The 26693-nt window shown below is 34.8% G+C and overlaps 1 protein-coding gene across 2 annotated transcripts in view; it reads right to left on the bottom strand.

The window, feature by feature from the left end:
• DYNC2H1 (dynein cytoplasmic 2 heavy chain 1) overlaps positions 1-26693 on the bottom strand; it is a gene marked incomplete at its 5' end in the record, with an annotated part of 370982 nt that overhangs the window by 114227 nt on the left and 230062 nt on the right. For both annotated transcript variants that reach the window (XM_082660860.1, XM_082660861.1), the window contains 4 exons: positions 7722-7826; positions 10714-10922; positions 16755-16830; positions 25168-25323. In XM_082660860.1, coding sequence (XP_082516986.1) covers positions 7722-7826; positions 10714-10922; positions 16755-16830; positions 25168-25323 — 546 coding nt within the window. The remainder of the gene's footprint in view (positions 1-7721; positions 7827-10713; positions 10923-16754; positions 16831-25167; positions 25324-26693) is intronic.

Consider the following 26693-nt stretch of genomic DNA (forward strand, 5'->3'; position numbering starts at 1 on the left):
TTTAAGTTTCATTAGGTTCCTTTGTTTATTTTTGTTTTTATTTCCATTACCCTAGGAGTTGGATCAAAAAAAATCTTGCTGTGATTTATGTCAAAGAGTGTTCTTCCTATGTTTTCCTCTAAGAGTTTTATCGTGTCCAGTCTTACATTTAGGTCTCTAAATCATTTTGAGTTTATGTTTGTGTATGGTGTTAGGGAGTGTTCTAATTTCATTCTTTTACATGTAGCTGTCCAGTTTTCCCAGAACTACTTATAGAAGAGTCTGTCTTTTCTCCATTGTATATTCTTGCCTCCTTTGCCATAGATTAGTTGACCATAGGTGTGTGGGTTTATCTCTGGGCTTTCTATCCTGTTCCACTGATCTATATTTCTGTTTTTGTGCCAGTAACATATTTTCTTGATTACTGTAGCTTTGTAGTATAGTCTGAAGTCACGAGTCTGATTCCTCCAGCTCCATTTTTTTCCCTCAAGACCACTTTGGCTATTTGGGGTCTTTTCTGTCTCCATACAAATTTTAAGATTTTTTGTTCTAGTTCTGTAAAAAATGCCATTGGTAATTTGATAGGGACTGCATTGAATCGGTAGATTGCTTTGGGTAGTATAGTCACTTTCACAATATTGATTATTACAATCCAAGAATGTGGTATATCTCTCCATCTGTTTGTATCATCTTTGATTTCTTTCATCAGTGTCTTATAGTTTTCTGCATACAGGTCTTTTGTCTCCTTAGGTAGGTTTATTCCTAGGTATTTTATTCTTTTTGTTGCACTGGTAAATGGGAGTGTTTCCTTAATTTCTCTTTCAGATTTTTCATCGTTAGTGTATAGGAATGCAAGAGATTTCTGTGCATTAATTTTTTATCCTGATACTTTACCAAATTCATTGATTAGCTGTAGTAGTTTTCTGGTAGTATATTTAGGATTCTCTATGTATAGTATCATGGCATCCTCAAACAGTGACAGGCTTACTTCTTCTTTTCTGATTTGGATTTCTTTTATTTCTTTTTCTTCTCTGATTGCTGTGGCTAAAACTTCCAAAACAGTGTTGAATAATAGTGGTGAGAGTGGGCAACCTTGTCTTATTCCTGATCTTAGTGGAAATGGTTTGTTTTTCACCATTGAGAACGATGTTGTCTGTGGGTTTGTCGTATATGGCCTTTATAATGTTGAGGTAGGTTCCCTCTCTGCCCACTTTCTGTAGAGTTTTTATCACAAATGGGCGAATTTTGTCAAAAGATTTTTCTGCATCTATTGAGATGATCATATGGTTTTTATTCTTCAATTTGTTAATATGGTGTATCACACTGATTGACTTGTGTATTCTAAAGAATCCTTGTATCCCTGGGATAAATCCCACGTGATCATGCTGTATGATCCTTTTAATGTGTTGCTGGATTCTGTTTGCTAGTATTTTGCTGAGGATTTTTGCATCTATATTCATGAGTGATATTGTTCTGTAATTGTCTTTTTTTGTAGTATCTTTGTCTGGTTTTGGTATCAGGGTGATGTTCACCTCATAGAATGAGTTTGGGAGTGTTCCTTCCTCTGTAATATTTTGGAAGAGTTTGAGAAGGATGGGTGTTAGCTCTTCTCTAAATGTTTGATAGAATTCACCTGTGAAGCCACCTGGTCCCGGACTTTTGTTCGTGGTAAGATTTTCAATCACAGTTTCAATTTCATTACTTGTGATTGGTCTGTTCATATTTTCTATTTTCCCCTGGTTCAGTCTTGGAATGTTATACCTTTCTAAGCATTTGTCCATTTCCTCCATGTTGTCCATTTTTGGGGCATAGAGTTGCTTGTATTAGTTTCTTAGGATGCTTTGTATTTCTTTGGTGTCTCTTGTAACTTCTCCTTTTTCATTTCTAATTTTATTGATTTGGGTCTTCTCCCTCTTTTTCTTGACGAGTCTGGCTAATGGTATATCAATTTTATTTATCTTCTCAAAGAACCAGTTTTTAGTTTTATTGATCTTTTTGCTATTGTTTTCTTTGTTTCCATTTCATTTATTTCTGCTGTGATCTCTATGACTTCCTTCCTTCTACTAACTTTGGGTTTTGTTTGTCCTTCTTTCTCTAGTTTCTAGGTGTAACATTAGATTGTTTATTTGAGATGTTTGTTGTTTCTTGAGGTAGGATTGTATTGCTATAATCTTCCCTCTTAGAACTGCTTTTGCTGCATCCCATAGGTTTTGGATCATTGTGTTTTCATTGTCATTTGTCTCTAGGTATTTTTTCATTTCCTCTTTGATTTCTTCAGTGATTTCTTGGTAATTTAGTAACGTATTGTTTAGCCTCTGTGTTTTTGTGTTTTTTACGTTTTTTTCCCTGTGATTTCTAATCTCATAGTGTTGTGGTCAGAAAAGATGCTTGACATGATTTCAATTTTCTTAAATTTACTGAGGATTGATTTGTGACCCAAGATGTGATCTATCCTGGAGAATGTTCTATGTGCACTTGAGAAGAAAGTGTAATCTGCTGTTTTTGGATGGAATTTCTATAAATATCAATTGAATCTATCTGGTCTCTTGTGTCATTTAAAGCTTGTGTTTCCTTATTAATTTTCTGTTTGCATGATCTGTCCATTGGTGTAAGTGAGGTGTTAAAGTCCCCCACTATTATTGTGTTACTGTCAATTTCCTCTTTTATAGCTGTTAGCAGTTGCCTTATGTATTGAGGTGCTCCTATGTTGGGTGCATATATATTTATAATTGTTATATCTTCTTGGATTGATCCCTTGATCATTATGTAATGTCCTTCCTTGTCTCTTGTAACATTCTTTATTCTAAAGTCTATTTTATCTGATATGAGTATTGCTACTCCAGCTTTCTTTTGATTTCCATTTGCAAGGAATATCTTTTTCCATCCCCTCACTTTCAGTCTGTATGTGTCCCTAGGTCTGAAGTGGGTCTCTTGTAGACAGTATATATATGGGTCTTGTTTTTGTATCCATTCAGCAAGCCTGTGTCTTTTGGTTGGAGCATTTGATCCATTCACGTTTAAGGTAATTATTGATATGCATGTTCCTATTACCATTTTCTTAATTGTACTGGGTTTGTTTTTATAGGTCCTTTTCTTCTCTTGTGTTTCCCACTTAGAGAAGTTCCTTTAGCATTTGTTGTAGAGCTGGTTTGGTGGTACTGAATTCTCTTAGCTTTTGCTTGTCTGTAAAGCTTTTGATTTCTCCATCAAATCTGAATGAGATCCTTGCCAGGTAGAGTAATGTTGGTTGTAGGTTCTTCCCTTTCATCACTTTAAATATGCCATGTCACTCCCTTCTGGCTTGTAGAGTTTCTGTTGAGAAATCAGCTGTTAACCTTATGGGAGTTTCCTTGTATGTTATTTGTCATTTTTCCCTTGCTGCTTTCAATAATTTTTCTTTGTCTTTAATTTTTGCCAATTTGATTAGTATGTGTCTTGGCATGTTTCTCCTTGGATTTATCCTGTATGGGACTCTCTTCACTTCCAGGACTTAGGTGGCTATTCCTTTCCCATGTTAGGTAAGTTTTTGGCTATAATCTCTTCAAATATTTTCTCGGCTCCTTTCTATCTCCCTTCTCCTTCCATGGCCCCTATAATGCAAATGTTGTTGCATTTAATGTTGTCCCAGAGGTCTCTTAGGCTGTCTTCATTTCTTTCCATTCTTTTTTCTTTATTCTGTTCTGCAGCAGTGAATTCCACCATTCTGTCTTCCAGGTCACTTATCCGTTCTTCTGCCTCAGTTATTCTGCTATTGATTTCTTCTAGTGTATTTTTCATTTCAGTTATTGTATTGTTCATATCTGTTTGTTTTTCTTTAATTCTTCTAGGTCTTTGTTAAACATTTCTTGCATCTTCTTGATCTTTGCCTGCATACTTTTTCCGAGACCCTAGATCGTCTTTACCCTCATTATTCTGAAATCTTTATCTGGAAGTTTGCCTATCTCCACTTCACTTAGTTGTTTTTCTAGGGTTTTATCTTGTTCCTTCATCTGGTACATAGCCCTCTGCCTTTTCTTCTTATCTTTCTGTGAATGTGGTTTTTGTTCCACAGGCTGCAGGATTGTAGTTCTTCTTGCTTCTGCTGTCTGCCCTCTGGTGGATGAGGCTATCTAACCAGATAAGGGGTTAACATCCAAAATATATAAAGAGTCAGTCAACTTAATCACAAAAAATCCAATTAAAAAATGGGCAGAAGAACAAAAGAGACATTTCTCTGAAGAGTACATCAAAATGGCCAATAGATATGTGAAAAGATGCTAAACATCAGTAAACATCAGAGAAATGCAAATGCAAACCACAATGAGGTATCACCTCATACCTGTCATAATGGCTATCATCAAAAGACAAAAAATAACAAGTGTTGGCAAGGATGTCGAGAAAGGGGAACCTTCATGCACTGTTGGTGGGAGTGTGAATTGGTGCAGCCGCTACAGAAAACAGTATGGAATTTCCTCAAAAAATTAAAAATAGATCTATAATATGACCTAGAAATTCCACTTCTAGGTATACACACAAAGGAAATGAAAACAGGATTTCAACAAGATATAAGCACTCCCATGATAATTGCTGCATTATTCCCAATAGCCAAGATATGAAAACAACCCAAGTGACTATTAATGAAGAATGGATAAAAAAGATGTAGAATATATACACTATGGAATATTATTTAGCCACGAGAAAGGAGGATATCCTTCCATTTGTGACAACATAGATGGACCTTAAGCACATTATGCTATGTGAGATAAGTGAAAGAAAGTCAAGTATTGAATCTAAAAAGTTAAACATGTAAAAAACAGAGAGTAAAATGATGGTTACCAGGGGATGGGGGTGGCGGAGATAAGAGTGATTGTGTTTAAGGGTACAAACTTAAAACAAGCAGTAATAAGCCATAAAGATCTAATGTACAGTATAATGAATATAAACAATAATACTGTACTATAAATACATAATGTGATAAATATCATTACATCAGCAAACAAACAAACAAACAAAAAGCTGACTCACAGCACTGAACATAAGTATCATTAACACTGTAGTAAACACCACTTGTGGTATCTGCCTAGTATGGATGCACTCAATTAATTTTAAAATGCCAAATCATCAAATACCTGCTTCAACATCAGTTCCACATCCCTGAACTTGTATATGATCAATAATATTTTTTTGAAATCTACTCAGTGTCATTCAGACTGCTTCATATCTGAACATTCACTTTCAAAGAAGGCCAAGCATTCTAAGTGTGGCTCCAAATGTGACTTGGAGTGAAAAGCTCTAAATATAGAAATTTTATCAGTTTATATATGTGTTTATAATTATGAAAAAGAAATGTTGCAGTAATTGATGCACTCTGAAAGCTGTTTAAGTATAAAAACTAAAATAAAGAACTGTTAAACAGTTAAGTAAATTAACAGTAAAACAGACTGACATTTAAAATATAAATATTAAGAAAGTATGTATCACCAAAAACCTTTAAGGAAGAACATGTTACCCTCTTTTCATCTAATAAATATTTATAAAAATTTAAATACTAAGGCAAGAAAAAAATAGCAGGATTAGATCATAGTAAAATAACTTTTAGAGAATTCTTTGGTATACTAACTAGAAAAAGTAAAAAGTAAAAATAAAGCCTGGGTTGTCTCAGGACTATCTGGGAAAATGAGATTGGAGTCTGTCTTCCTACAGTACTACTTTCCTAGAAACTACAGAGGTAAGACAAATGTAAAATGTTTGTCTGCCTAGTTTGCTATGAAACCCCTGATCCCTGGGATTCCACTTAGAGTGATGAGCTTCATGTTAGCATAGCATGCAAGCCCTGTACCTATGTGACTAAAATGTAATAGAAGATTTGTGGGAAGCTAAGGCTATGATTTAGCGCCATGACGGTCCTCTCAGTCTGGGCTCTTATCAATGGCAGCCATACATGGCCCAGGAGCAAAAGAAGGTACACATATAGGTGGTTGGTGGGCCTCTCCATAAGATGAAGATGCGCAGTATTCTGTATTTCTTGTCTTATATCCTTCCCAGAAGTCTCTAAGGCCGTATCTATCCTAGGTTACTCTTTTCCCTTCATTAGACATTTGATCCAAGCTGGGCTAAAGGAGATTCTTTCAGAAGCTGAATGATACTGACATTAGAAGTTTTGAAAGCCATGTTAATAACAGGACTTTCAAGACAGACTCTTGAATTTCTTTTGATAAGATTCCCACAGTAAATACTCTTCTTGAATTATATGAAATAACCTTTTATTCTTTTAATGACCTTTTAATTGTTTTAACCTCTTTTGCTTAAGAATTGTTGTAAAATTATACACAAACACATATACAACACAAACAAGTACACACAAAGGTACATATGCAATTCTTATATGTTATTGATGGGGTTATTGAAAAATAACTATCTCAGGTCAACAAAAAGCATGGAAGGAAAAGAACAGAGTGTAATCATATACGTTATAAAGCTAAGGGACACGTAGGAGTTTCATTCCTTCATGGGAGTATCTGACTTAACACTTTGCATGAGAAAGGGAAAAGGAATTAGCGTCTTCAGCTAGCATAGACAAAGAGGTTGTTAAGATCTTATTTGTTCCAGAAAACATTTATACTTATTTACACATTATGCAAATGAGCATATATTTATATACTCAAACATCTCTTTTACAAAGATTTGAGAATGAACATTAAAATTCCACAATGAACAGTTTAGTGAATAATAGCAGAGAAAAAATTTAGTGAATAATAAGAGAGAAAACATTACCAATTTTATAAATGTTGGCTAAAATAGCAAAAAGTACAAAACAGTACAGCTAAATAAGGTAAAGTAATCTAGCTAGGATGCCTGTAAATTACCAAAAGTAAACTTTTTTTTTTCAAAAGTAAACTTTTAAGAGCAATAAGAATCTTCCATACACTGATCCACAACGAACCTTATGTAACAGTTCACAATTTGGTGCACGTACTTAGCAGTACATTTATGCCTGAGGAGCAGTTGTAGCACATGGTGCAGAGGCCATGTCTTTACTCAGACAGACAATTTAAATACTGGTTCTGCCTTTTACTGGCTCTGTGATCTTGGGTAAATAACTTAACTCTCTCCATTTCAGTTTCCTCAGGTACTGAGAGGGAAAAGTAATAGATCTTACCTCATAGAGTTTATAAAGACTAAGGTTTCTGAGTATAAGGTATTTAAAACACTTTCAGGCACACAGTTAAAGGTCAATAAATGTTAGCTCTTAATTATTTGGTCTCAATAGAAGCTAGAATATACAGTGTTCATGGCTAATGTTCTTCTATATCTCAATAATTAAAAAATCCGTATTTCCCTCAATGTTTTACAACATTCAGTCATGAGTAATATCATATGAAATATTAAATATTTATCTTTTATGCAGATTATATCTCTATATCTGATATTTGTTATGAAAATATCAAATTTAGTGACATATTCAATTGCATAAATTAAATTTAAAGTACCCTTAATAAGATAAATCACAGGAGTAAAACCAATATATTCTGGATAAAATTGATAGTGTTCAGTGTTACTTTACTAATTTTAACAAATGTATTAAGATAGAACTATTTGGCTCATTTAAAATTTATTTAAGGTAAGACTGGAATCTATTGTATTAAATAAAATTAAAGAATTAAATAAAAGCATGTGGATATGTAGTATTAAATAAAATGTAATGTTTCTTTTAGGCTCAGTAGCAACATTTTTTCTAAAACATGTATCTTTTTTTAGGTTACCTGAGAACTGATCATACGCTGAGATGAACGAGCAATATTGGCAGGTAGACCAAAGAAACTAGGTTTGTCATCCTCTGGAAGTTTTTCAATGACGGCACGATAGTCCTAAACACAAATAATTAAAAAACAGTTTTTCAATAAAGATTAAACTTACAACCACCGAAATCAGAAAGAACCAGAATATTGTGAAGTATTAAATGATTAATTATTCATGTTACATTGTCTAGGTAAATCTCACTTTCAGTCTGTATAGCATTAACTCAGTAATCTAATGGAAATATTCTTTGTCACTACTTCTTCATACTTAAATTATTTGATACTATACTTTCTTATCCTATACTTCTCACATTCAGAGGGGAATTGATTAAAACAAACATAGCTGAGTAACTATGCCTACTATGTGTAGTTACTTTTCCTGTAACCTACCAAAGACTAATCTGCAGAGTGTAGCTCTGTTTATAATGAGATAAATATTCCAACAATCTTTTCTTTTAAACTTATAGAACTCCCAGAAACCTATACTCACACAGTCTGATATACAAGAACTGCTTTGTAAATTGCTTTATTATAAAGCAATTCCACAGTTAGTCTTCGCTGGTGAGGTGTGATGAAATGTATCGAAAATCCTATCATTTCATCCCAAGAATTACTGTAAGCACTGCAAAGGCTTGATTTGCCAAGCACTCATCTGAACAGTTTTCACTTCAGATTCTAGACGGGAAACTAAGTGTAGATCAAGAGGATTTATTCAGTTTGGCTGAAAGATGGGAATTGTTTTGTTTGTTTTCATGAGGAGACGAGTTATTTTAAGGCAGGTGTTGTAAATATATGCATCTAAACTGTTCTTGCTGAAGTAGGGGAAATTGTTTTTGATGAAGGAGACTCATCTTCTGCCCCTACCCCCATCATCCTTTCTCATCCTCCGCAGCTGCCTCTGCAGTATTTCCAAGACACAGGTCCTGGGCTTCCTGGAGTTTAACTACAGGAAGTATGTCAAAGTTTGGAAAGACATGCTGTTCTTTGAAGTATTTCCTCTCCTATATCTCAGTAAACTTCCTTAAGGTTTTCAATCACAATGTAGATATGCATAAATATATATGTATGTATATGTGAGTGTATGCTTGTATATATCCATGCATATGTGTGTGTGTTTCTCATCTCCTGGGAAACTTCTGGCTTCCTCCTTCTATCTAACTCAATTAAATAGAAAGCTAAACATTGACTCTCATAAATCATCTTATAATTTTTTTTTCTATTTTTTAATTTTTCTTTTTTTTTAGATGGAAAATAATCTCCCATCTAAAAAAAAATCTCCCATTCCAGATCTTCACGTGCCTCACAGCACGCAGGATCTTAGTATACCGACCAGGGACCGAACCCACGCCCCCTGCAGTGGAAGCACAGAGTTTCAACCATTGGACCACCAGGGAATTCCTATAATCATCTTATAATTTTAAAGCTATTATTCTTTGTATTTATACACTTTATTCATTTTTAAATGTCTGTGAAATTTTCTCATCTAGTGTGGCTAGAGTCTTCTCTCTACCTAGGACTATACACTGACATATTTCCTAAATAGTAGACTACTACATGTCCAAACTGATTTATCCTCATTTGGACACAAAAGAATATATACCAAATGATACCCTTTACATGAAGTACAAACACAGGCAAAACTAACACAGGCTGTTAGAAGTTAAGCTAATGTATCCTTTGTTGGGGAGGTAGTAACTAGAAGGGAACTTGAGGAGGACTTCTGGGGAGCTGAAAATGTTGTTTCTTGATCGCAGTGCTGGTGGCAATCGTGTTCAATGTATAAAAATGCATTGCATTGTACATTTATGATGTACACTTTTCTGTATATATTTTATTTTTCAATTTAAGCTTCAAACAATAGAGATGAAAGACTTCTCACGGTACACTATCTGAAATAAATATATAATAAATAACTATGTGATATTTGTTTGCTCATTCACTCTAAGGTTCTCCCAATAAAAAGTAAGCTCCACAGTGCACCAAGAGATCCACAAAGTCTGGAACAGCGTTATCACTGAGCAAATGTTCAACGTGTATTATTGAATGAATGAGTAAGTGAATGAAAGATACTGAAAAACAAAATCGATGGAATACTTAGTAACAAAATAGATAAGATATTCAATAAAGTAATATGTTTAATACTGATTTTTAAGCTTTGTTTTCTGATTTACATCACTAAAACAAAGGAATTTTCTTGAAAAATATTTGAATAAGAGAAAAAGGCACAATACTGATAGAACTATATAACTGAATATATATATTTTGTAATTCATGAAGAAATGTATAATTTTAATACTCTATGTAATGAAAACGTTATTTGGGCATTCACACAAATACAAATTTGTGGCAAAATAAACTAGAATTGAAATCTTTGGCCTACATTTTGTACTATTTTCTGGAAAAGATTATTGCATTCTAGGAGGCTTTTATATGATGACTCAAAGCAAAAAGCTACAGCTGGATAAAATAAATACACATAAACAAAAATGTTGCTATGAAAGCTAGATAAAGTGAATCTCTCTTGTATATTTAGAACTTCTTTAAATTTATAAGCCAGAGTATGAAGATAGATATTTGTTAAATAATATTTGCTTTCTTTCAAATTTAATGTATCAGAGTACTCTCATAACTATGAAGAAGTAGCATATTCTCCCATTCCAGATCTTCATGGCAGCCCTACAATGTAAAAATTTTCCTTGGCCACCCCCGTCACGATTTACCTATTTACTATATCCTATTATCATCAATCAGTGATCATTAAGTATCCAAAAGTAATAGGACACCTAACTAGAGTTTAAAGAATCAGGCTGCATATTGGCGTAATAAAAAAAAAAAATCCATATTTTTGAATGACAATTGCTTATACATTTGAAAAGAAACAACATATATTTAACAATATAGGAAATTGTTCAAGTTTCTATCTGGTAGTAAATTGAAAATAATTAATTTTACCTACCAAAATGCTGCAGGATTTTGGTAGATATATGGAGTACGGAAAAATGCTTTTCTTGTTCCTTTGGTTTAATACATCAATTATTGAAGAATTAAAAAACTGTTTCAGGTATGACTGAAGAACTCTAAGGTCAAAATAGTTATCTATACGTCCTCCATAAATAGCATTTTCTAGCAAACCATGTACAAATTCCCATTGTACATCTTTGGTACCTATAATTAAAAAAAAATTATTCGTTTCATTTCTAAGATATTAGAAAATTTCTAAAACAAATTCGAAAATATTAAACAAATTCCTGGCTCCAGTTATATTTATAGGATATAACAATACATATTTAATTCATTTAAATCATTCCTTAAAATGCTTAATGTAATGCTCATTAATATTAATAATATTAATACTATAATCACAGAGGACCTTTTCCAGGAAGGAAGCTACCAACATAGATAACTATAATATGAACTAGGTATGGTGGACAGGAAGGAACCTGGCAAAGTCTGTTTGTTAAAATTCCTCCCTGTGTCCCATTGTCTCTGCATAGCCCAGCAATTTGTTTACCAAACATCTGCTTTTTTGCATCTCCATGTTAACTGCCTTCCTCCCTTCTGAAGTCTAAAACCACTACCCCAAACACCCTCTTTTGTTTTTAGTTGAAGATAGTATTTAAGGTGAGGGTTTCAGCCATTTTGGCAAGTTACTTAGTCTTCCTGGGTCTCTCCTATATATACATGTTATTAATTTTTGTTTGATCTTCTCCTGTTAATCTGTTTCATGTCAGTGTAAATTCTTAGACCAGCCAGAAGAACCCAGAAGGGTAGAAGAAAATTTCTTCCTCCCCAACAGCAGTAAATGCAGGAAACACAATTTTAATCTACCTAGTTAACATCACTGCTAGCATTACTAGTTTAGACTATTTCATTACTATAAAATTCAATGAATCATTCCCCTTTTTTACATTTAATTCTCCATATGTGGAGGTCCCTTAATATCAGGAAATCTTGTAATCATAAGATTATATTTAGACTTCTACCATGAGATTCAGTATCATTTTGAAGCATCTTCCTCTCAACAATTCACTGGTGTGATGTATGTAAAAAACATATGATGCTATTAATTCCATCGCAAGCTTGAAAAACAATGACAAACAAATCATTCAAACTCTCTGTGCTTTGGTATCCTCATTTTAAAAGAGCATTAATAATATTTGCCTCAAAGTGATATTATAAAAATCAAATAAATGTTCAAAAGCCTTTTGGAAAATTACCAAGTTTCTAAGCAAGCTAAAGTACTAGTATATATCCTCAAAAAAAATTGTGTTTCAAAATAAACATTAAAAAAACAACTCATGGAAATCAGAAAACTGATTGGCCTTAGCACAAAATGGGAAAATGTTGGGTCATATGTAAAAAGGAGTGGGGGAGATGCTTCCAGAATGTTGGTAATACACTATTTATTGACTTTGGGCTAGTTACAAAGGTTCAATTTATAAAAATCTATTGAATTATACCTTTATGTGTACTTTTCTGATGTATAATTCAAAGAATTTTTAAATAAACAAAAAATTCATTTGGAATACTATTAGGCATTAAATAACTATGGGGAACAAATAAATTAATATCCTATCTACTTCTACATATATACCCAACAGAAGTATATTCAAGTAGTCACCCAAAGATATAGCGCAATCATCCCAAACTACCCACATGTCCATCAAGAAAAAACTTGAAAACTACCCACCAAGAGAAGAAATACAATCACAGAATGGCAAACTATATAGCACTGAGAATAAATGGACAACAATGACATGTAAGCATATGGATGAATCTCTCAAATATAATGTTAACTGAAAGAATCCAAAGACTAAAGAATACATGATGTATGATTCCAGTTTTATAAAAACAGGCAAAGCTAATCTATATAGTTAGGTGCCTGGTCTTTACCAAAGGAATGGGGGTGGGAGAACTTGGAGAATGGTAGTAACTGGAAGGCAGCATTAGAGTAAAATCTGAGGTATTGGTAATGTTCTGTTTCTTGATTAAGGTTCTGCCTACATGAGAGTGTTCAGTTTGTGGAAATTTCACTGGGCTGTAATCTTATGATATAAGTACTTTTTGTACACGTATCATACTTCATTTAAAAGTTTTTAAAATCTCATAAACATGTAAATTAAAATGCGACTCAAACATATCTCAAGATAATAAAGGCCATAGATGATAAACCCACAGCCAACATCATTCTCAATGGTGAAAAGCTGAAAGCATTTCCTCTAAGATCAGGAACAAGACAAGGATGCCCACTCATGCCACTTTTATCCAAAATAGTTTTGGAAGTCCTAGACACAGAAATCAGAGAAGAAAAGGAAATAAAAGGAATTCAAATTGGAAAGGAAGAAGTAAAATGGTCACTGCTTGCAAATTACATCCTATACGTAGAAAATCCAAAGCTCATCAATGAATTTGGTAAAGTTGCAGGATACAAAATTAATATACAGAAATCTGTTGCATTTCTATACACTAACAACAAAATGTGAGAAAGAGAAATTAAGAAAATAATCCCATGGACCATCACATCAAAAAGAATAAAATACCTAGGAATAGACCTACCCAAGGAGGTAAAAGACCTGTACTCTGAAGATGTTGATGAAAGAAACTGAAGACAACACAAACAGATGGAAAGATATATGGTGTTCTTGGATTATACGACTCAATATTGTTAAAATGACAATACTACCTACCCAAGGCAATCTAAAGATTCAATGCAATCCCTATCAAATTACCAATGGCATTTTTCATAGAACTGGAACAAAAAATTTTACAATTTATATGGAAACACAAAAGATCCCAAATGGCCAAATCTATCTTGAGAAAGAAGAATGAAACTGGAGGAATAAGCTGACTTCAAACTATACTACAAAGCTACAGGAATCAAAACAGTATGGTACCAGCACAAAAACAGACGTATAGATCAACAGAACAGGATAGAAAACCCAGAAATAAACCCATGCACTTAGGGTCAATTCATCTACAACAAAGGAGGCAAGAATATACAATGAAGAAAAGACAGTCTCTTCAATAAGTGGTGCTACATGTAAAAAGTTGGACAGCTACATGTAAAAGAATGAAATTAGAACATTCTCTAACACCATATACAAAAATAAACTCAAAATGGATTAAAGACCTAAATGTAAGAATGGATACTATTTTTTTTTGATGTGGGCCATTTTTAAAGTCTTTACTGAATTTGTTACAATATTGCTTCTGTTCTATGTCTTGGTTTCTTGGCTGCAAGGCACATGGGATCCCAGTTCCCCAACCAGGGATCAAACCTGCATTGGAAGGTGAAGTCCCAACCACTGGACCGCCAGGGAAGTCCCTAACACTGGATACGACTGATGTAAAACTCCTACAGGAAAACACAGGCAGGACACTCTTTGACATAAATCATAGCAGTATTTTTTGGATCTGTCTCCTAAGGTGAAAGAAATAAAAATAAAAGTAAACAAATGGGACCTAATTAAACTTAAAAGCTTTTGTACAACAAAGAAAACCATTAACAAAACAAAAAGACAACCTATGGAAAGGAAGAAAATATTGGCAAATGATGAACTGACAAGGGATTAATTTCCAAAATATACAAACAGCTCATACAGCTCAATATAAAAAAAAAACAAACAAGACAACCAAAAACATGGGCAGAAGACCTAAACAGACACTTCTCCACAGAAATTATACAGATTGCCAACAGGCACATGAAAAGATGCTCAACATTGATGATTATTAGGAAAATGCAAGTGAAAACTACAGTGAGGTCAGAATAACCATCATCAGAAAGTCTACAAACAATAAATGCTAAAGAGGCTGTGGAGAAAAGGGAACCCTCCTACACTGTTGGTGAGAATGTAAATTAGGGCTTTCACTATTGAGAACAGTATGAAGTTCCTTAAAAAGCTAAAACTAGCATTACCATATGATCCTGCGATCCCACTCCTGGGCATATATCCAGAAAAGATAAAAACTCTCATTAAAAAAGATACATGCACTCCAATGTTCATCGCAGCACTATTTACAATAGCCAAGATATGGAAGCAACCCAAATGTCCATCAACAGATGAATGGATAAAGCAGATGTGCTACAGATATATATATAATGGAATATTACTCAGCCATAAAAAAGAATAATGCCATTTGCTGCAACATGGATGGACCTAGAAATAATCATATTAAGTCATACAGAAAAAGAAAATTATCATATGATATCATTTATATGTGGAATCTAAAAAAATGATACCAATGAACTTATTTACAAAACAAGAAATAGAATCACAGACATAGAAAACAAACTTATGGTTACCAAAGAGGAAGTGCGTGGGGGATCAATTTGGAATTTGGGATTAACAGATACACACTACTATATATAAAATAGATAAACAAGGGCCTACTATATAGCACAGGGAACTATATTCAGTATCTTGTTATAACCTACATGGGAAAAGAATCTGAAATATATATATATATATATATATATATTTTATATATATATATGTACAATGGAATAACTTTGCTGTGCACATGAAACATTGTAAGTCAACTATACTTCAATAAAAAATTAAAATAAAAGAAAACTACAAAAAAAATGGGATTTGTCCACATGCTAGACGTCTATCCTTATCCTTTCATGGAAACCAAGTTACAGAATAAATGATGATGCCGTTAATTCAACCAACTTTAACAGTGCCTACTACCATGGGCTAGGCCCTGCTACAGATGTTAAGGACATACAGAGTAAACAAAATAGTCAAAGACCTTGTTTAATGTAGATTACACTCTAGTTGGAAAAGACGAACAACATTTTAAAAAATGAATGAATAAACAGGAAAGTATAAGGTAGCAGTAATGTATTAAAACAATTAAACAGAACATGGGGATAGAAAACAATTAGAAAATTACTTTAGATTTGGTGATAATAAAAAACTTTTCTGAAGAGGATACCTCTAAGCTGAGATGTGAATGATAAGAGAAGAAAATCATATAAAGGTTTGGGAGAGGAGCATTTCAGACAGAAGGAAGAGCACCTACCAAAACCTTCAGGTAGGAACAAGCCTGGTTTGTTCAAGGAACAGAAAGAAGATAAATGTGGTTGTAGGTTTTGAAAGTGAATTATATGCTTTACTTTACTTTTCTAAAAAATAAATTTGTTTACTCTGTGGAGAATTTTTGAAAGAATCTATTTCTTGGACTACCAAGGATTGATGAAGTTGAAGGATGAGAACAGAATCTTGATGTGATTTGGACATGGAAGGGACAGAAATTGCCAAAGCATTGGATGTCTGAGGATAAGAAAAAGAGAAGAATCAAGGATTATTCATAGGCTTTGAACCTGAACAACTACATGAATGGTGGTGCCATTTACTGAAATGCGGCAGACTCAGGGAAGAGTAGTTTGGCAAGGCTACAAGATGGTCGGAGAGACAAGAATCTAGAGTTGTTTAGAATAGTTTTAAGTTTGAGAGTCCTATCAACATACTCTCTTCTCTAATCCATCATTGCTCTAAACTCTAGTGTTAGCTTGAGTTGGCCCTGAGCCATAACCCTCAGGGATTGGACCATTCCTGTCTTCAGGAGGCTATTATTTGTACCTTGATTCCTGATTTCTACTTAATCATACAATTGTGATTCTACAGATTCTTGGTCTACCATATTCTTGAATTTTAACAATTCCTTTGAAAGAGATATGAATAATTTAGTTGAAGCCTGAAACTTGTGAAGGCCGTGAAGTAAAGACAAGGTCATTCTAGCTTTCTGCTTCCTGAGAGCTACAGATCAACCAGAAATCTAATGGATTATATCAAAACCAATGACCACAATAGATAATATATGAACTTTCACAAGCATGGAATTCAAAACATTAAATCCAAAATGAAAAGCAAAAAGCAAATTTTATAATAGGAAGTCAAGTCACTCTTGAAAAAAACCCTATTTTTAATAAGAGCTCAAAAATTTTTTTCATTGACACCAGAGGTCAAAGTTTTCATCATTAGAACTTACCATCGAAGAGTCTGTCAATAATGCTGTAACCAGCCCGAAGATCTGATAAAGAAAACTCATAAAACTTGGTCCAACCCTATCAAAACAAATTTTTAAAAAATTAAAGAACTACAAGCAGTGTTAAAAAATATATATGCATATATCATTGCCCTTACAATCTTAAAAAGAATGTTCAATACAGACTAAAAGAAAAAAAAGGCAACTACTGAGAATTTTTAATAAAAACAATAAAACAATACCTCTAAAGTAAGAGTAATTAAAAAAGTAAATTTATTGATCTCTATAGCATGCAAAGGATTTTATAATGTCATAAATGTTTTTATCACTTAAATATGTGGCAGAAGAGTCATATATAGAAAGAACAAATTGGCGTAGTAAATCATTGAGTCTACATAGAGTGTATACATTGAGAGATTTCCTATAATTTGGTCCTTCAGAATTTTGGATTTTCTCTACAAACATGAAAACAGAAATATTACGAAAATTATTTAAAGGTCTAAAGGCATATAGTATTATTTTCTGTACATTTGACCCACAAAGCATTTATATTGTAACTAAATAAAATTATAAGCCTACAGCTAATAGCTACTATGCTTGTATAAAAAGAACATTCAAAGACATTTATATGTGATAGAAAATAATATGAAATAATTAAAAATAATTTCTATAGGGCTTTCATCAACTATGACTAGTAATTAGTTTTATGCAATAAGTTCAAACTAAAATCTATTTAGACTTGAATAATATTCAGAAATATTGATACAAATTTAATTTATTCATTCATCATTCAAAAAGATTTATTAAGTGCACATTATATGTCAGGCTCTGGGAATAAAAGAATGAGCAAAAGCATATATAATCCCTGTTTCCATGTAGCTTTCAGTCAAATGTCAGGGGAGGGGTGGATACAATCAATTACTCAAATACACATACAATTACAAACTGTAATATGTTTAAGGAAAAGAAACATATTTGGTATATATAAGAAAGAGCTCTGACCTAATATAAAAGATAAGGGAAAGTCACCCTGGTGGGGAAAGGGTAAGACATGACAGAAAAACAAAAGTAGATAGATAGTTAGGACAATGAAATGAAAGAATTTTTGTATTGGATTGTAATGGAGGATGAAGATGCCAAAAAGAGAGATATTAAGAATGACTTCTAAGCTCATGGCTTATTCAAATTGATGTTGGCAACATTCACTCACAGGTAGAACACTGAAAGAATACAAGGTTTGGAAAGGGATAACATGAGATCAATGAACAAAGTGTTCAACAAAAACTTACTGAGTGTCTGCTATATACTTGGCACTGTTTTTGTCAATGAAAATATAGCAGTAAACAAAAGAGGCAAAAATCTGTGCTCTTGAGAAGCTAATGTTCTAGTACTTGGATCTAGAATATGTGCATCTTCAGTCATTTTTGAGACCTCTAACTAGATAGGTCAAATAAACAGTTGGATATATAAACCTAGATCTTAGTTGGTCTGAGTTGGATATAAAAATTTGGAGGTCACTAGCATTTAGATAGTTATTTTTTTTAATAATATTATAGATATTGTGAAAACAAAAAAGATTTCAGTTAACTATACCTAAGTTAAACTATACCTAAGAATTAAAAATCTGTAAGGGAGACACAGACCTTCAAGATGGCAGAGGAGTGAGACATGGAGATCACCTTCCTCCCCACAAATACATCAAAAATACATCTATATGTGAAACAACTCCTACAGAACACCTACAGAATGCTGGCAGAAGACCTCAGACTTCCCAAAAGGCAAAAAACTCCCCACATACCTGGGTTGAGTGAAGGAAAAAAGAAGAAACAGAGACAAAAGAATAGGGATGGGACCTGCACCTCTGGGAGGGAGCTGTGAAGGAGGAAAAGTTTCCACACCCTAGGGAGCCCCTTCCCTGGCAGACATGGGGGGTGGGCAGGGGAGAAGCTTCGGAGCCATGGAGGAGAGCACGGCAACAGGGGTGCAGAGGGCAAAGCAGAGAGATTCCTGCATAGAGGACTGGTGCTGACCACCACTCACCAGCCTGAGATGCTTATCTGCTAACCTGCCAGGGCAGGTGGGGGCTGGGAGCTGAGGCTTGTGCTTCAGAGGTCAGACCCCAGGGAGAGGACTGGGGTTGGCTGCATGAACACAGCGTGAGGGGGTTAGTGCGCCACAGCTAGCTGGGACGGTGTCCGGGAAAATGTCTGGACCTGCCAGAGAGGCAAGAGACCGTTGTTTTGGGGTGTGCAAGGAGATGGGCTTCCTGCTCCAAGTGCCCACAGATGGCAGAGCACTGCCTAAGCAAGCCTGAGAGACGGGCATGAGTCGCGGCTACCATCTCAAACTGCAGAGGTGAGCAAGGACTGCTACTGCTGCCGCCACTGCCACCAAATATTCTGTGTGCAAGCGCAGGTCACTACCCACATACCCCCAGAAGCCTGTGCATCACGCCACTTCCAGGGTCCCATTATCCAGGGTCAACTTCCCTGGGAGAACACATGACATGCCTCAGGCTGTTACAAAGTCACACAGGCCTCTACTGCTGCAGACACACCCCGCATTGCAATTGAGACTACCATACCCCTCCCTCTCCCCAGTCTGAGTGAGCAAGAGAGCCCTAATCAGACACTATTTTAACCCCCTCTTGTCTGGGCAGGGAACAGATGCCTAAGGCTGGCCTACACTCAGAGGCGGAGACAAAACCAAAGCTGAGCCCCAGGAGTTGTGCGAACAAAGAAGAGAAAGGGAAATTTCTTCATGCAGCCTTAGGAGCAGTGCATTAAATCCACGCAGTCAGCTTGGTAAACCCTGCCGGTGTGGAATACCTGAATAGACGATGAGTGTTCCCAAAACTGAGGGGGTGGACTTTGGGGGCAACTGTGAACTTGGGGTTTGCTTTCTGCATTTGATTCCTTTTTGGTTTCATGTTTATCTTAGTTTAGTTCTTAGTGTTTGTTTTCATTTGTGGGTTTGTTTATTCATTTAGTTGCTCTCTTCCTTTTTTTTGAAAGGAAATCAAGAAATCAGAAATCAAGACAGTATGGTACTGGCACAAAAACAGAAATATAGATCAATGGAACAAGACAGAAAGGCCAGAGATAAACCCACGCACATATGGTCACCTTATTTTTGACAAAGGAGGTAAGAATATACAATGGAGAAAAGACAGCCTCTTCAATAAGTGGTGCTGGAAAAACTGGACAGTTACATGTAAAAGAATGAAATTAGAACACTCCCTAACACCATACACACAAAAAAACTCAAAATGGATTAAATACCTAAATGTAAGGCCAGACACTATAAAACTCTTAGAGGAAAACACAGGCAGAACCCTCTATGACATAAATCACAGCAAGATCCTTTTTGACCCACCTCCTAGAGAAATGGAAATAAAAAGAAAAATAAAGAAATGGGACCTAATGAAACTTAAAAGCTTTTACACAGCAAAGGAAACCATACACAAGATGAAAAGGCAGCCCTCAGAATGGGAGAAAATATTTGCAAATGAAGCAACTGACAAAGGATTAATCTCCAAAATATACAAGCAGCTCATGCAGCTCAATATCAAAAGAACAAACAATCCAGTCCAATAATGAGTGGAAGACTTAAAGAGACATCTCTCCAAAGAAGATAAACAGATTGCCAACAGACACATGAAAGGATTCACAACATCACTAATCACTGGAGTAATGCAAGTCAAAACTACAATAAGTTATCACCTCACACCAGTGAGAATGGCCATCATTAAAAAATCTACACACCATAGATGCTGGAGAGCACGTGGAGGAAAGGGAACTCTCCTGCAGGGAATGTAAATTGATACAGCCACTATGTAGAACAGTATGGAGGTTCCTTAAAATACTAAAAATAGAACTATCATATGAGCTAGCAATCCCACTACTGGGCATATACCCTGAGAAAACCATAATTCAAAAAGTGTCATGTAGCAAAATGTTCATTGCAGCGCTATTTACAATAGCCAGGACATGGAAGCAACCTAAGTGTCCATCAACAGATGAATGGATAAAGAAGACGTGGCACATATATACAATGGAATATTACTCAGCCAGAAAAAGGAATGAAACTGAGTTATTTGTAATGAGGTGGATGGACCTAGAGACTGTCATACAGAGTGAAGTAAGTCAGAAAGAGAAAAACAAATACCGTATGCTAACACATATATATGTAATCTAAAAAAAAAAAAAAGAAAGAAAGAAAATGGTAAGAAGAACCTAGGGGCAAGATGGGAATAAAGATGCTGACCTACTAGAGAAAGGACTTGAGGATATTGGGAGGGGGAAGGGTAACCTGGGACAAAGTGAGAGAGTGGCATGGACATATATACACTACCAAATGTAAAATAGATAGGTAGTGGGAAGCAGCCGCATAGGACAGGGAGATCAGGTCGGTGCTTTGTGACCACCTAGAGGGGTGGGATAGGGAGGGTGGGAGGGACGGATATGAAAGAGGGAAGAGATATGGGGATATATGTGTATGTATAATTGATTCACTTTGTTATAAAGCAGAAACTGACACACCATTGTAAAGCAATTATACCCTAATAAACACGTTTAAAAAAAAAAGGAGAAAAAAAAAGAAGATATGGCACATATATACAATGAAATATTACTCAGCCATAGAAAGAAATGAAATTGAGCTATTTGTAGTGAGGTGGATGGACTTAGAGTCTGTCATGCAGAGTGAAGTAAGTCAGAAAGAGAAAAACAAATATGTATGCTAACACATATATATGGAATCAAAAAAAAGAAAAATGGTTCTAAGAACCTAGGGGTAGGACAGGAAAAAAGACACAGACGTAGAGAATGGACTTGAGGACAAGGGGAGGGGGAAGAGTAAGCTGGGACGAAGTGAGAAAGTAGCATTGACATATATACATTACCAAATGTAAAATAGATAGCTAGTGGGAAGCAGCTGCATAGCACAGGGAGATCAGCTCGGTGCCTTGTGACCACCTAGAGGGGTGGGATAGGGAGGTCGGGAGGGAGGCTCAAGAGGGAGGGGATATGGGGATATATGTATACATACAGCTGATTCACTTTGTTATACAGCAGAAACTAACACAACATTGTAAAGCAATTATACTCCAATAAAGATGTTAAGAGAAAAAAATGTGTAAGGGATACGTACCCATCGGCAGTTAACAAAGTTCTCATAACATTTTAAATAAACTTTCTACCAACTCAAAACAAAGCCTTATTAATAAAATTTCTTATATAACTCTATTAGATCGTATTTGTGAAGAAAAATGCTCATTTCAACATTTTAAAAATACCTTAAAAATTAATCAGTATTCATAAAACTCTCAAGACTGTTGCTATCAATATTACTTAATATAGCAACTTCCAACTAAAATACTAATTCTGAAATAAGAACTATACTCTGTAAAGCACAGTTACTGATATACTGCTAGATGATTAATGATTTTTTAAAAATATGGTACAAAAATTTGAATGGTAAGTTTTGTTATTCATATCACAATTCCTGACAGAAATTATGTTGTAAATTGTGGAGAGATTCTCAGTAGCCAATCAAATCCTATTTATCTGACATGGAAATCCAGGCACTGTGTAAAGTGCTCTTATGAATGAGATTAAGCCTGTTATAAAGGTACTCACAAACTAGTAAGAATAACACAATATCAAAGAATAACAAATATAAAACAAAACTGACATTACATCAAATGCAGTATTAGAGGTACAATATACATGTGTAAAATAGGGAAGTTAACACAGCACTGCAATGAAAAACAGCAAAGGAATAATCTTTTACTAACACAGGGAATGAAAACTAAGCTGAATTAACAGTGGATCTTTACTTCTCAAAGTTGGCTGTTAAAAAAAAAAAAGCAAAACCAAATAAGGAAAAGAAGTAAAATAGAGTTTGTGGAGTTCATATCCCTATGACATGACATCTAGCAATTAATGGCATTCAATATTTTGTCTGCTTTTACCTCTAAATTTATGATTTTTATCAGAGCAGAATGTTTTTTTAAATGACATTTTCAAATATTTTTGTTTGTGTGAAAATGAACTGCTATATCCTCTATGTAGAGCATTTTGGTAATATTCATGAACTTTTAAAAATACACATATCTTTTGAAGCAAACATTCTACATTTAGGAATTGGCCACCATGAACAAGTGTTAAATGAGGCAATCATAGGGATATCCATTGCAATATTTTTTGTAATAGCAAAGATTAAAGAAAATATTTATGCCCATCTAACAATACAAACTGCCTAAAAATATTTATACGGATATCATGAATACAAATCATATTTTAAAATTAGGTGTTAAATAGGTACTAATATTTAACAATCTCTAAAATGTATTGGTTAATAAAGCAAAGTACAGAACTGTATGTATAATGTGCTGCCATTTGAATTAAAAAGAACATATGTGTGCATATAAATGCATAAAATATATTTGTGTATTTATATAATATCTCTGAAGGACATCCAAGAAATGGTGAACAGTAGGTGCCCTGGAAATACAAACTGAGTGGCAGGGGATAAGGAGGGAGGAGACTAAATCTTAATTTGCAAGCTTTTTCATAGCTTTTTAATTTATAATATGTGCATGTGTCACAATAAAAAATGAAAACTGGGCTTCCCTGGTGGCGCAGTGGTTGAGAGTCCGCCTGCCAATGCAGGGGACACGGGTTCGTGCCCCAGTCCGGGAAGATCCCACATGCCGTGGAGCGGTTGGGTCCATGAGCCATGGCCGCTGAGCCTGCGTGTCTGGAGCCTGTGCTCCGCAACGGGAGAGGCCACAACAGTGAGAGGCCCACGTACCACACACACACACACACAAACAAACAAAAAACCCCCCAAAAAACAAAAAAAAACTAATTTTGTTTTTAAAATGTAAGTTTTGTTTTCTCATAAAAATGCATCACTATGACTATTCTTCATGTATGCATCAGGATTAACTGATACATTACCTAAGGATGAATGTCAGAGAAATTAGGGGCAAAGGCTTTAGAAGATGGTGAGCCTGCCCATTTCCAAGCTCAAGTTAATTACCATCGAGATTAACTGTCCTACTTTTGTAAAATAAAAATAATAAGCGTACCCTTTAATAAGTATAGTGTGTAAAATATATGAAACAAACATTGCTATTATTATTTACTATTTCATTGGTTTGACAAATATTTATTGATAGGCTATACCAGGCACTGTGTTAAGCACTTCTAAACATACACTATTTCATTTAATCCTCACAACAAAGGTAAATATGATCATTATTCACATTTTACAGTCAAGGGGATAAAGTAATTTACCTAAGGTCATACAGCAAGGAAATTCTAGAGTCAGGACTGAAACTCCAGAACCTATCCTCTTATTTTGATATGCAACTGAAATATAGAGAAAGGCTAAAAGGTGGGCAGATGGGGAGGGCAGTTTGAGGAAAGATTATCCCAAAAGAAGTAGACAAAGTTTAAAAAAAGAGGATAGTTTCCCATCCATTTAAAGATGGAAGAATGCTGAAATTTTTGCTAAGATAGGCATTTGGCAAGAAGATCAGAGCATGGTACCAGCTAGGACTGCCATGGTCATGAAAAACTGTGCTCTATTGGTGATTTAAAAATAAAATCTAGAGCCTACGGTGAGAAAGCTTGATGGATTAAAAGACCATAAAGAAGTCCCATGTGACTGAGGTGTAGAGAACAGATAGAAAAAAAGGGGCCTGGGAAGAGGTTGAAAAGATAGGCAAATATTTCCTTCTGGATCATGGTAAGAAATGTGCATATTTTTTCCCAAGTACAGTGGAATTCCATTTGATGGGTGTTAAGCAGAGGAGTGAAAAAATCAAAATTACATATTAGAAAAATAATTCTGGCTGCTAAATGGAAAAAGCAGGTAGAAGAGTTGGAAAAGTAATTCAGGTGAGAGGTGATGAAGCTTGAAAAGAATAGTGAGGAGAAATGTACAGATTTGAAATACATTTTAGAAGTAGAATCAACAGGATTTAAACACAAGTTGAGTAGGGAAGAAAACCATACCAAGAACAACTCCTATGCTTCTAACTTAGGGAAGTAAACAGATATCAATGCCTATTATTGAGCAGAATATACTAAAGGAAAAACAGGTATGGGAACTCGGTTTTTGAACATTTTTGAACTGGTGAGATATTAACCATAAAAATGATACCTAACAATGATGAATTATGATGGCTCACACATTGTTCTAAACACTTTAATTCAAAAACATGTGACCTAGATAACTATATACAGTCCAGAAGATTAACAGAGAAGATGGAATCAGAGATATAAATTTATAAATCATGAAGCAAATTAAGAAGTAATCCTAGCTATTTATACTAAACTGTAAAAATATTCTAATATGAAAAAATGTACACCTTAGACTATATCCAAGACATGTTCTTACTTACCTGTGGAATGTAATTTCTTCTTTCTTGGCATGCAGCATGAAACCAAGCAAAACTGAAGAGAGCATGAGCTCGATGTATATTATCTGTTTTGCTAATTTGCTCAGAAGTCCAAGATTCGTAAGTACGCATTAAATTTTTCTTCAAACCTGGAGGTGACTAGAGAAAAAACAAACATATTGTTTAAAACCTTACAAATAAAATAAATCAGTATTTAACATATTGAGAACATATTTTAAGGCAAAAACTTTTCACCATTACCAAGTTTGACTTAAACTATTTTATTTTATGTTACTTCAAAATGTACTAAAGAAGGTGTGGCACATATATACAATGGAATATTACTCAGCCATAAAAAGAAACAAAATTGAGTTATTTGTAGTGAGGTGGATGGGCCTAGAGTCTGTCATACAGAGTGAAGTAAGTCAGAAAAAGAAAAACAAATACCATATGCTAACACATATATATGGAATCTAAAAACAAACAAACAAACAAAAAGATTCTGAAGAACCTATGGGCAGGACAGGAATTAAGATGCAGACATAGAGAATGGACTTGAGGACACGGGGAGGGGAAGGGTAAGCTGGGACAAAGTGAGAAAGTGGCATAGACTTATATATACTACCAAATGTAAAACAGATAGCTAGTGGGAAGCAGCCTCATAGCACAGAGAGATCAGCTCAGTGCTTTGTGACCACCTAGAGGGGTAGGATAGGGACGGTGGGAGGAAGACTCAAGAGGGAGGAGATACGGGGATATATGTATATGTACAGCTGATTCACTTTGCTATAAAGCAGAAACTAACACACCACTGTAAAGCAATTATACTTCAATAAAGATGTTAAAAAAAAACCGTACAAATATAAAACTAGTTTTAAACTCCTTATACCTAATAGCTCATCTCAATTATAAATCCAAAATAGGGCGCAGTGGTTGGGAGTCCACCTGCCGGTGCAGGGGACACGGGTTCGTGCCCCGGACCGGGAGGATCCCACATGCCGCGGAGCAGCTGGGCCCGTGGGCCATGGCCGCTGAGCCTGTGTGTCCAGAGCCTGTGCTCCATAACGGGAGAGGCCACAACAGTGAGAGGCCCGCGTACCCCACCCCCCCAAAAAAAACCTACACAACCAACAATATTCAAAATAACCAAATAAGTTTTACATGATCATTGAGGTGTTTTACTGAAACAAAACCATCATTTACAGTACGAATTATGATACTGATTATTATCAGGCAGGTGTTTTTGACTTCAATACGCCAGTTCTTTCTCTCCAGTACTATCTGAATTTCCATAAGGACTTCAAATTACTATTTACATGTAATGTCAACTAATCTTCCTTGAACATCAGTCCACTTTACTTAAGGTGGGTATTACCTGACATTGCTAGGCTTATAACACAAATTCAAACCCAGGAACCGAAATTGTACATTGGACTAGTACTAGTCAGAAAACACTTATCCACATGTCCAAAATCTGTTTATATTATCTTTTTTAATTATCAAAATGGAAGAAAAAAATTTTTGAATTC

The sequence above is a fragment of the Grampus griseus genome (assembly GCF_964374135.1).
Source record: "Grampus griseus genome assembly, chromosome: 8".
Classification (NCBI taxonomy): Eukaryota; Metazoa; Chordata; class Mammalia; order Artiodactyla; family Delphinidae; genus Grampus; species Grampus griseus.